Below are 12,808 nucleotides of genomic sequence, written 5' to 3'. Positions count from 1 at the left end.
CACCTCTGACTGCATCAGCCATTTAGTCAGCAAGTACAGAGAGCAAATGCCAACAGAATTAGGGTAATCAAAACCACATCTTAATCGGGAGTGAAATAACAAATCCTGAACACACAGAGGCTCCTGTCCTCATTTTTCAGGGTTCATCCGAACACAGACATCACCCAGTGCTGCAGATTAAAGAAACGTCTGCATGGTGTCAAAAAGCAATTGCTTCTTTCAAGGCCAGTACCGGAAACATAAACTTTTAAATTCATGCCAGTCCGATAGGAACAGTAGCAAATTTCAGGAGTGGAAAGCACAACAACAGCTGCTACATCAGGCATTAATAATATAACAAAGGAAGACAAAAGAGAAACTTTTCATTAGTACTTTTTTGAGGTAAATTTATTATTTATCCCTTTGCCAATATTCAAACAGGCAGGCAGTAATAAAATATTCAAAAAGATCCTTTAACATAGTCAAGGCATCTGCTCTACCTCAATTTCTTTTTACAAGACTAGAAACCAGGATTCCTGTACAAAAGCTGGTTAAAAAAATATCTGCAGTATCAAAAATATTGTTTGAACATCGTGCCTCAGAGTTCAGTTTTGATTTTATTCTCTGCCAGCAGGCAGTAGACAATGGTCCATGAGGGACGACTGATTGTAAATCAGCAAAGTGCTACCTCCAAAATTTTGACTCCTCAATTAGGATTGTTTTGTTTGAAACAAGGCGTTGACAAAGCCCACTGTTCTGTAATTAGCACCCTGTCAGGTCTCTCCAATCAAGACCAGCACTCTGCAGCTGGTCCTAGTTAAAAAGTGCATTGTGGGCAGTTCTGGCCTGACCCTGGGGGGCACCTGCTATACTCACAACCGCCTTCTCTGCACTCACCATTACCATTTACACGATAATAAGGTTTCCCTGTCCAGAGGTTCTGAGAGCTTTTGCCTAACCTCAATGACCTGCCACCGGTCTTAACCCATTTGATGAATGTCCATCCGTGGCGACGTAGACACTGCCACCTCCTGAAAGAAGGCGTATTCCTGAGACAGAGCGCTCCTCTGAAGAAAGAGGGGTTGAAAGTGAGTGATCATTGCCTAAAAGGAAACAAATCACGGAAAAGCAAGAAATGCAGGAAAACAAAGGTCTTTGCAGCCCCCTTCCCAGGGGACCCCGGGGGAACGGCTGACCCTTCCGGCTCCCTCTCTGTCATTCCTCTGCGCACCCCGGCTTTTCAGGAACCGTCCCTGGTGTAGAGGTTGTGGTCCCGGATGTAGGCGATGACTGCGTCAGGGATCAGGTATTTCACACTGTGCCCGTGGCCCAGGGCCTCCCGGATGTAGGTGGCGCTGATGTCATTCTGCACCGGCTCCCTGGCCAGGTGAATGTTGTGCTGGAATCTCCTCAAGATGGGTGAGCCCGAGATGTAGCCCTTGGGATCGTGACCTGCCCGGCCCACGCACACGATGCCGAACTTCTCCACGATTTCCTGGATGTGCGCTTCTTTCCAGAGGCCAGGGGTCTGGAAGGTCTTCAGGACATCAGCCCCGCAGAGGAACTTCAGCTCGGGCACGGCTGGAAAAGCAAAGGTAGGACAGAGAAGTCACCACCAGGAAAGGCAATGTATTCCACTGGAACATTCCTCCAAATGCTTTTCTTACAATGTACTGGGGACTCAATGTCTCCACGTTCATGATTTAAAAAGAAAAAGCGTGTAAATGAGTCTGAAGCGACTTTAAGTAATCCAATCAGTATAGCTTTTGTTTAATCTAGACAAAGCACCGAGTAACATGAAACAGTTTTTCTTTGCCTGGACTATGCACCAAGCACCCTGGGTGGGTGCTGGGGCCACAGCCCTGCTGTCCAAAGGTGACGACGCCTCACCCACTTCAGCTTCGGAACGTCCTCAGATTGAAGAGCTTTAGGCCCCCATCAAGTCACTGTCCTTCTTGAAATCAACTTTAGAAATCGATTTCCCTAGCACCTGGTATAGTTATAAGTAAAATCTCATCATAAAGATAAATTATAAAGGATCCTTGTATAACCAAAAGTCTCCCAGACTCCAGCTGGTGACCTTTTCATCCATTTTCAATAAAACAGAGCTCTAGAAAAACTGATCAATGTGGATAATCCTTTGGCATTCACTCTAACACATGATGATTGGGATGATTAAAGAATATCTAACATTTATTGGGAGCTTACCGGAAGCACCGTAGTAACTAAGTGCTGCCTGTCTACAAATCTCATCTGATCCTCACAACAACTTCATGAGGCAGTTGTTACTACGGTGACTTCTTTGTGGAAGGGGAAACTGAGGCACCGAGCGGTGAGTGACTTTGCTGAGGTCACACCTAGACAGAGGGGTCACATCTGATTCACAACTGCCCACCAGCCTCCAGGGGGCACTTGTAACTGCTAGGCTCTGGCGCCGCCTGCTGGCAGGAGCGCGCATCGCCACGGAGAAGCCCTTTGTTCATGTCCTGGCACAGCTCAGGCTTCCAAATTGAGCTCATCTGCGAAGGGAAAGCCGAGTCCATGCTAGGGGCCACGGGAGAGTTTGCTGGTACCTCTGAAAGCTGATTCTAGCTTTGGAAAATGGCAAAAGCTGGGCCCCTAGAGTGCTGGCGTCTCTCAGCTACCCAGAAACTCAGGAGCAGTTTAGGGCTATCACCTGCTGGGATAAAAACTGACCTAAATGGTCAATTTAGGCTCCTCTGTCGTAGAACCTTCGAAGGAATCTTGAAGGAGACTAGAGATGACCTTAAAAAGGAGCACTAGACAGCTGTGAGTGTTTTGAGAAATCATGGAAAGGTCTGAGTTCTGGCATTAGTAGGGCACAGACTGCTGTGGGAGCCAAGATCCCTTCTCTAAGACTCAGTTTCCCTATCCATGAAATGGTAGTTACTGGACTTCTTTACTCGTTTAAAGCAACAGATGTGTTATGCAAATACACCTTTCAAAAACTCTAGCACCATAATGCTGGTAGTAAAATTTTACTCCGACACTTATCAATGCAGGTATTTATGAATTCTCAGGGTTAAGAACTAAGGACTTTAAACTCACATCCTGGCTCTGCCATTCAACAGTTGTGACCTCAACTTGAAAATGAAGCGATTGGCTGTACTTACCCCATGGGGTGATTTTAGAGTTGAATGAGTTTATAAAGGTGAAGTACTTAGTGATTAGAACAGAGTGTGATATGTGTTAGCCATGAGCCACCCACCCAGCCACTTACATACTTATCCACTAGTTCGCTCACTGAAGCATCCATTCAACAGTTATGGAGTACCTCTAAGTGCCCTGTCTTTTAAAATAAATAAAACTACATTAAAATTATTCAGTAACTCACATTTTGCCAGTTTGGGCAGATCCTATTAATCACAACACACAAATAGATTAAGCTGCTCTGCACATGTTAGGTTTTACAATATTTTCTTATTCATTCAATGGCTATAATAAGTCAAGAGGCAAGGGCGTGACCTTTCAGGCAATTGGGCAGTCTTATATCTTCTGATGAGGGAGCTTAAGTGATGTGCATTTAATTCTAGGGTCACCAAGGACACCTGTTCCCATAGGTCAGAGAGAGGAGAAAACCCTCCCTTTTATTCTTTAGTGGATCTTTTTTGGGGATGATTTCCACATATCAGCTTTGATATTAGATACCAGTTGAGTGGTGGTTGACGGTAAGGAATGCAGTCTACTCTGAGGCCTTATTTAAAGGGTCAAGTGCCAACCTTCCTCCACGCCAGCACCCCAAGTCAAAGGTGGGTCTGTGGGGCTGGTGTGATGGGTCACAACTTGCAGCAACACGTGCCTGAACACCTGGCCCTGGGCAGTCCTGGCGTCAGGCCTCACAGAGGCCTTCATGCTTTCCTCACAAGTCCCCTCACGCCACTGCTCAAAATCTGCAGACCCAGTCAGTGACGCTCTTTAGCCCAACATGGGCGGGTCTGAAGTATCGAATACAAGGTGCCAATTTGGTTTGTCCTTCAGTGACAGTGTCAGAAATGGGGTGTCTAAAGGCATTCTGAAGGCAGGTGCTCTGGCTCTGACTAGTGAGTGGTCTGGAGAAGCTGGTGAAGCAGAGATTTCCACAAAACCAGAGGGAAGTGCCAGCAGGAACTTTATCCTTGCACATTCAGTAGCACTTTGAACAGCGAAGAACAAAGTCAACTAGTCTTGGATTCAAATTTCAGGCCAGCGGTGACCCTAGGCTAGTTCTGGCTGTGAGGCCTGTTTCCTAGGCTATAAAACAGGAATAATAAAAACCCCTGTGGAAGTTACAGAAATTGAGTGGTGGAGAGAACACAGGGGAATTTCCTGTTTAGTGCAGGCTGCGACCGTGGCCATGCGGGGTTGTGTCTGTCGAGCCCCACAAGAAGAAGGGACTGCTGTGTCTAAACAGGAGCATAGCGGAGCTGAGGCCAGGTACTGGCATCCGAAGGGCAGCACCCAAATGAATCCTGCAAGGCTGTCTCGGAGCGCTCAGTGTGCGATGGAAACAGATGAGGTATCTGCTGGGCTCTTGCGGAGAGGGGGCCCTCAGAAGGTTGCTGAGCTGTGCGCAGCCCCCAGGAAGCACCTTCACGAAAGACAGACTGTGGAAGGAGGCTGGCATCACCCATCCCCGCGTCACAGCCAGCAGCCCAGAACACAGCAAGCGTGGAGCGTGCGTGAGTCCAGGGTGTGGTGGGCAAGTGGGTTTTGGCAACAGGGAAACGCTGAGCTCAGCCTGTAATTTGCAATCCTGGAGCAGAGCGGCACGCAGTAAAATGCACAGCACACAAAATGGCCCTTCAGAAATACATCGCTAGGAACACACAGGCCGCCTCTTCAGAAGCCAGACTGACGCAGGAAAAGCCCCACTGCCTTTTGAAATTGCTCTAGATGTTTTCCTCTGGTTACAAACATGGAATCTGTGTCCATTGTGGAACATACGGAAAACACTTAAGTATTTAACTAGAAAATAACAGCAGCAGACACGACTCCGCTTTGTACAAATAAACTGTCATTATTTTGATGTAATTCTTGAGTCTTTTGATTTAGACATAAATATGGATGTGAAAGTCTATTTATATATTGCTATGTACTTGAGCACACGGTACACAGCACTGTGTTCTGATTTTCCCCATTTTCTTTATGTGTTTCTACATATCATAAAAACCTTTTGTGTAGATCCTTCATCCTCTGTATAAAGTACACTTTACTTACACATTCGCTTATATTTAAACACTGAGGTTGCTTTTATTTTCTGCTATTATAAAAACTGCTATGATAAATAGCTGCATACATTTCTGTATACATCTTTGCCCCAATTTCTAATTATTTCCTCAGTCAAAATCCTTTTAGATTCCTAGAAGGAGAATTTACCAGGCAAAGGGTATGAACATTTTTGAAACCTTTGATACATTTTGGTAAACTGACAAGCCCTCTTCACAATCCACATAATCTGCCCTTCCTAACAGAGGTCAAGGTGAATAAGTTTCAGGGTGTGAACAGACAGGGGAATAAGGGACAAGCCCCCAACACAACAGAGCCAAGCAGAGTAGACCCGCAGCCCCTAAAGTATATCTGGAAAGAGTTTGGGTGGAACTTCGTTGGTGGGAACCCATCTTAATGACTGCAGCCTGGACTGGTCTCACAGCAAATGGAGGCTCCCAACGGACCTCAGAGGATAGTGGGCTTTCCACAGGGGAGCCAAGAAGCGAAGGGGAGCACGGGACAGGCTAGGCAGGCCGGAGACAGAGACCCTGGAAGCATCTGCAGAAAGCGGAAGCATGAGGAGCAGGGCCTCTCTGCCTGGCAACCCTCCCACATCGGGGTGTCGGGCTCCCCGGCTCTCCTCGGCAGCTCCAGCATCCCCAGTGTGCTGTGTCCAGCCTTACTGCCTCGCGGATGCCCCTTGGCCACAAATGCCTCCAGATCAACTACAAAGCCTACATCTCCAGAGTCTCCTCCTCCAGGCAGCCTCCCTAAAGTGTCTGGCCTTACCACCCATCAGGGCCTCTCTGGCTCCGGGCAGGGGCTGCGGCCCACTGGCTCTGTTCTCAGTCAGGGCTCAGAGCCTGGCCCAGGACGTGCTCCGGCAGTGTGTGTGGATCCCTGTCAGGAGAGACTCCGGAGCCAGAAAGGAATTAGAAAGAGGCTGAGATGAATACTGGGCGCTGTGCACATGGTGGGGAAGAAGGGGTGCGGGAGGGTGGAGAGGAGCCGTGCAGCCAGTTGAGGGGACAGAGACCACGGAATGCAATAAGCCTTGTAGAAGCTGACTATGTAATGGACTCTATAATGCCTTCTTCCTTAGACTCTTACTCTTAACATACAGTTCCCATAACTGGCTATAAAGCATTCCCCATAAGTGGCTATTAAACGTCCAGACTTCCAGGTCCCATTCCCAGTCAGCAGGTCTGGGATGTAACCTGCCTCGCAGGCCATTCTGCAGTGAGTGGGCCTTGACGCAGCATAGCATGACTCTGGGACATCTTTGGGACCTGGTGGCATTTTCAAATCATTTTATAACAGTGCTTCTCAATTTGTGTGCTTCTCAGTTTGGAGAAATATATTGATATGTGTTAGAAGGATTAAACAGTGGAAAGAATGCAATTTCCTCTCTTTGCAGTCACAAGCCCATGGACATAGTCAAGGCCCTGAAAAGTGCCTTGAAATCATTTTAGGTTTGTATAACTACAGCATTCCTGAGCGCATATGATCTGGAGAGAGTGCCCCATGGGCCAAAGTTGGGAGGCCTCTAGAGGACACCTCAGCAGGCCGCCTGGACTCGTAGCTCAGTGGGGCTTGGGCTCCTGGCTCAGCCTTGTCACTTCCTGTCCTCTCATCATCGTGCTTGGGTCTGTTTGCATGAGGGTCTGTGCGTGAGAACCCCACTCACCACCCAAGGTCCACTGGAGAAAGAATTTTGAAATCACAGTGGACAAAGCTCCATCAAACCCCAGGAACTGACAACAGGGTTGATACCAGAGTTAGCAAGTTAAAAGGGGTGATCCAAATTGATTGAAGTTCCCTTAAAAAGAGTTGTCCTCCTGTAACAGGGTGGTCCCCAGGAAATGGGGAAGTTCCAGGTTCCCTGCCCCACCCAGAAGGAGGGTGGAGCTGAGGAGAGGAAAGGAGAAAAGAGAAGGAATCTGAGAAGAAGGTAACTGGGTGGAGAGGCAGGAGGACACCTGAGGAAGCCACACAGAGCAGCAAGCATGTGAGGAAGAAACCGTGCTTGTTCCCTGACCCTGGACTGGTTGAAAGAGATCTGGGTGAGAGACCTGTGGGGAGGTTGACTATGGCAGTGTTTATCTTGATTTTGATTTTGCTCTTTTCCTCCCAGACTTGTCTGGCCATTTCTGACCCTTTTCTATGGGTCCCGGACAGAAGGTGCCTTAGGGTACCTAAAGGCTTTTGGGCTTTGCTTTGGGCCAATCCCTTTTGGGTTGACTTTTGCCCACGAGGGGATGGGTAACTTCAGGTGTTTGATTTAGAAATTATATTCTTTGTCTTTCATATTGTATACTCACTGTATTAAAGTTCCTTTTCATTAAAGTCTTATATGTTTTGTCTTGATGCAGCGGATGGCAGAACCTATTTAGAGCAGGCAGGTTTGGGGGTTCAGTGGTACCCCTCTCTCCCTGCCCTGTAAAACTCCCAGGGGAGAAAATAATAATAATAATAAACAACTATATACTGGAGACATTTTATGTGGGTGGAGTGGGGAATGGGATCAAAAACAGTGGGGGGAGAGAAGTGCACTGGATTTTGGTGATGGCACATGGGTGATTTGGTGATGGGAAGCCCATGCGGATTACAACTGAGATGGAAAAAGGCACAAAATGATGTAAAAACAATTATATTATTTAAAAACAAACAAAAAAAAAAGGTGTCCTCTTCTGAGGAAATAATTTAATTACTGCTGTAAGCATTAGTCTCTCCATTAAAGGGTTATAAAGGCACATTTTGTTTTTAAGAAGACTAAGACTTTTAGAAGAACTCTTGCCTCCTTCCCCAGCTTGTCCCGGGATGGCCCCAACTATAATCCCTGTGACAAGCACAAGTCACAAGGGGAGGTAAACCCCTTTGGGCAGGAAATCCCAAAGGAGCTCACCATTTACAAGGGGAGGTTTGTTTCATTTGACCTTTCATCCTAGGAAGTGCCACCTAGCCAGGGGCCCTCGTAATCCTTATCTGTGCCCGAAGGGCAGCCAGTTCTCTTGCAACTCCCTGACCTCGCCCCTCCCCCAACTGGGTCAGCACCCACCTGTGGGGTCTGGAGAGTGAGTCCTTCCATGGTCTGGGCCTTCCTTCTGGGGCAGAGATCCGAGCAGCTGGTTGTGATGATGCCTGTGTTGCAAACATAGGGCTCAGGGTGTGTCCGCACATCCTATACTCCCCAAAGCCACCTAGATTTGGGGGGATCTCAGATTTTAAGTCTCTAAATGCCTCTGTCCATTTTAGGTAGCTGAGGGCATAGTACTTGCCATGTGCTGGGACAAAAAATAAATGCCATCAGCTCCCATTGAGTACATAAACCCAACCAGTTCTCTGCCTCTTGTGAACCCTGCAGAAAGTGGCAACATGAGCATATTTCTACTATTTTTCTTTCACTCTCACTTAAAAAAAAAATCTTGAGCAGGGAATTAGGACAGGACTCTTACAATCAGACAGCTCTCAGTTCAAAGTGCAGGAGTTTCATTTATAAAGTGGGGATAACAACATCTACTTTTGAGATCTCGTGGAGGCAAATGAGCTGCGTCGCAGCTAGGGCGTGCCAGCTCTATGCCTGGCTCCAGCAAAGTGCTCACTCTCACCACAAGCTAGGACTTGAGGAGGGCAGCGGGTGATGGCTGAGAGTGTGGCTTGGACTCTGACTGCTGGGGTGGAGTCCCAGCTCCCCACCCGCAAGCTGTGTGACCCGGTCTCTGGGACTGGCTCAGCACCTGAGGCGCTGACTCCCCCGGGGGGTTATGAAGATTAAAGGAAGGTGCACTGAGCAGTGTGCAGTCTGAGCAAATCTCATTACTTGTTAGCATTTCAAATATGATGAGACCTACACCAATTTGGCATGACTGCCTTTTTTAGCACTCTACCTTCTGCAAATCAAGAGATACCCATGCCTTCTTTTAACAAATCAAACACAGGCAATTATATTTCTTATATAAATTTGACCTTCTGTCTTCCACCCACTGTGCCATACACGTACCAGAGCTGTATTTGGAGGGAGCCCAGTGGAAAATTCTGTGCCCAGTGGAAAAGCATGGGCTGTGCAGCCAGAGCGGGCAGGTTCACGTTTGGGTTCTCCTGCTTATATGACCCTGGGTCACACTCTCAGTGTCTCACTTGCTTTGTGCGTCAACTGGTCCCCAAAGCTAATCCTTATCTGTATGTAGTACTATACACAAGACCAAGTACTATGTCCAAGACCTTATAGCCAAGTCCATGATCCGGCCACATGCCAGGGTTAATGTGGATGCTGATTTCTACTAGGAAAAGGTGCGGTTTAGAGGTGAAGTTCTAGAAGTAGAATACCTGGCCTGGAATTCTGGTTCCATCTAGTAGCTATGGAATTCTGGTAAGCAATCTACCTCTAGTTTCCTTATCTACACAACAGGGATAATGACAGTTGAGAGCTGTTGTGAGCACTAACTTCTAAATTTCTCCCTAATGCTCTCAGAGATTCAGCTGAGTGTTCTTTGGGCCTAACTGGACCCCAGGTTTCCACTGTCTTACTTAGTTTTGGTAACCTTAAGCATCTCTGAGGATTCACTCGAGGCTGGTCTGGAATCTTGCATCAGACTAGTGGATTTGGATTTGAGTTTTACCACTTTCTAACTGTAGGACTTTTAATGCGTTCCTGACCCTTCCAGAGCCTCCATTTCCTCGCCCTTGGAGTTGCTGAACTAGCCAGCTCATCCAAATGTAAAAGAGACATGGCAAGTGATCAATAAAAGGTGGTGATGATCACTTGAGTTTACTTACCCACTAGCTCCCAGGTCAAGTTGACCCTACTTTGTTGGTTAGCTGAATTTCTGTGCAAGTGATTACTTCCATTGCCAAATGCCTCATGCTCATGGAGCGCCACTCTGCCTTTGTGGGACAGCAGCTATTGCTTCTTCTGGCTGCCTGTGTGGTAGCCTGGTATGCCCAGCCCTGGGTGCGATGTGTGCCCATGGGAACACATTCTTGGTGTCCTCAGTAGTATCAGAGGGTCTTTGTGGCAGGAGCAAAGTCAGCCACACTGCATTTCTATTTTCAGATCATGGGCTGGGAACATGGCCGTAAGCAAGGCGTCCATGTGGGGCAGATTGAGGCTCCAACACCGGCTTATTGTGTGTCTGTGATTAAGTTAGCCTCTGTGAGCCTCATTTTCTTCATCTGTAGAATGAGGGCAACATAAGATCATATTTACAAAGGGGTACATGAGATGATGAGTATGATGACAATGATGACAGGCCACTTCACATGGCATTGTGACCAATGCCCTAAAATATGGAGAAAAGGTGCATGAAATAAATTATCAAGTACCCTAAAATCATGAAAGCCAACCCATAGATTTTTAAAAGTTAGATTCAAAATAAACAATCTAATAAGGAGAAAAATTTGCAATCAAACCACTGTGAATTTATAGTGACTCTGTCACTGTCATTATGACAATAAATTCACTGTGGATGCTATAAAAAATTACTAAATGGAGCAAAGGCAGAAAGAGGCTGGCTTTCCATCATTCTTCTAGAACTACCCAATGTTACATTTTTAAACAGATTTTCAATAATAAAAAAATTCTGGTAATTTTAGGAAACATTAGAAATCAAACACATTTTCTAATGCAATGAATGCACTTTGAAGATAAAGCTCACTTCAAATATTAAAATATATATATGTATATATATATAATCAGCCATTTCCTAAAAGTGTGTTGACTGTGTGAGTGGCTTCTTAACCTTGGCTGCACAAAATAAATCATTTTGGGGCCTTTTCAAAAGTACATATGCTTGAACCCTACCCCAGACAAATTATAATCTTTGTGGGGAGAGGATGTGTATGTATAAACATTTTCAAAAATCTTCCAGGTCATTCCTAGAGCAGAGCTGAGGCTACTGGTTTGAATGCATCTTGGTATTTATCAGACATTTGATTCAAATTCTCGGCAACTGAGGCCGTGTCCTCCCTCAGTCCTACTCACACTTTGGATCACTAGGGAGCTCTCGGACATCCCGAGGTCCCACCCCAGACCCAGTCTCTGGGGAAGCCTACATGGACAAGCTCAAATCCCAAGGTGATTCCATGTGCAGTCAGAGCTGAAGATCACTGGACTGGAGGATTAAAGGATACAGTAAAAAAAGAATGTGTTCAGGTCACACCTGATTTTGCAGCAGTGGCATTAGAAAGATTATATAGTACTGTGGTCAATTCCTATTTGCCCATGAATGGCTTATGTGTTTTGAGGATAAGTTATGGGCCAGTGTTAGGGATGCAAGGAAGGGAGCTAACAGTATTAAGCACCTTCCATAAACCAGGTGTTTTGCCTACATCATCTCGTTTAATTCACACAGTATCCCAGTGAAGTTGGTGTCATCCTCTTTTTATTAGGTGAGGAATTGAGGCTCAGAGAGGCTAAATCACTTATCTCAAGTCACTTAGCTAGTAAATTTGACTCCCAGATCTGGGCCCTCCGCCATGCTACCTCTCACAGTGGAAGGTGGCAGTGCCTGTGTTTCTGACTACATATTACAGCTAACTGACTTGTTAGATTACCCGTTGTTTTGTCTTGTTCTCCCCCATTAGCCTAGCTAAATGAGAGCCGACGCTATTGCTTATTCTGAGAGGCTGATGTAGGTGTAAATTTATTCCTTATGTTTAAAAAAAGAGAGGGTGCCCATGTACCCTAACAATTAGTTCACATTTTCCCTCCTTTTACTGTGGTCACAGGTTCTGAGTAGCACTGTCACTGTTGAATGCTTCTAGAGGATTCTTTCCCAGCAAAAGGTAAGTCATAAGAATCAGGATATGGAAACTAAATGTTTACCTTTAGTAAAAGGGTAAACATTTTTCTCCCAAGTGACTTTGAATATAAGTAAAAAATGAAAACCAAACAGATTATGCACAGGCCTGCCAAGCATTCGACCTTGTCTCTTCGTGCCTCCAAATAAATAAAAGACAAGGCCCACAATCTGCAAGTCCTTTCGGCTGTTGCTCTACTAGCCAGGAAGGTGGAACTTCCTGCTTTTCTAGCAGACGCTGCTGATGTTTCCCAGATCAAGTTAGTGGCTGTTGTCCTAACATGTGACACTTACAGGGCTTTTACAGGGCAAATTAATTCTGCTGAATACTAACAGCAGTTCTAAAAGGAAAAAAAAGAAAAGCTGGAGTTAACCATTTCTAAGATTTGAGGGTATTTCCCCTCTATTTAAATGAAAACCTAGATTTATAGAATCCAAGATTTGTATAATTAGAAAAGACATAGATACAAAATGGGGTTTCAACCCAGTCAGTGATGCAATAGTAAAAGGTTTCATTTACTAAACATTCTTATGTTGTTCGCAGACAGGAAAGTTGCTTTTATTTATTAAAATCCTTATTAGGTTTTAGAGTCTACATTTTGCCAGTGGGAAATGTGTCTCAGAGAGGTCAAGCCACATGCCCAAAGTCTCAGAGCTGTGTAGGGCACGCTGAAGCCCAGCACCACCGCCCTCTGCAAGAAACCTGCGTGTTTCTGTCAACAACACCCTCAAGTACACGGCGCCACATACATGGTGGTCAGTGAGTTTTCCCTCAGGATTTCTCTGAGAAAGAGCCGGCTGGTCCCTCTTGCTCTCTCTGTCTC

At 46.0% G+C, this 12,808-nt stretch overlaps 1 protein-coding gene across 1 annotated transcript in view; it reads right to left on the bottom strand.

Moving 5' to 3' along the window:
- Positions 1 to 408: 408 nt before the first annotated feature.
- Positions 409 to 12,808, bottom strand: part of NMNAT3 (nicotinamide nucleotide adenylyltransferase 3) — a 103,824-nt gene continuing 91,424 nt past the window's right edge. Inside the window, exons 4-5 of the mRNA XM_004682441.2 lie at positions 8,246 to 8,328; positions 409 to 1,560 (exon numbers count right to left, since the gene is read on the bottom strand). Of these exons, the coding sequence (XP_004682498.1) occupies positions 1,220 to 1,560; positions 8,246 to 8,328 (424 nt within the window). The 3' untranslated portion in view covers positions 409 to 1,219. The remainder of the gene's footprint in view (positions 1,561 to 8,245; positions 8,329 to 12,808) is intronic.

The sequence above is a fragment of the Condylura cristata genome, unplaced genomic scaffold, assembly GCF_000260355.1.
Source record: "Condylura cristata isolate star-nosed mole 26May11 unplaced genomic scaffold, ConCri1.0 scaffold00014, whole genome shotgun sequence".
Taxonomy (NCBI): domain Eukaryota; kingdom Metazoa; phylum Chordata; class Mammalia; order Eulipotyphla; family Talpidae; genus Condylura; species Condylura cristata.
Note: the sequence above shows the minus strand (reverse complement) of the source record. Positions and strands in the feature narration are given on the sequence as shown.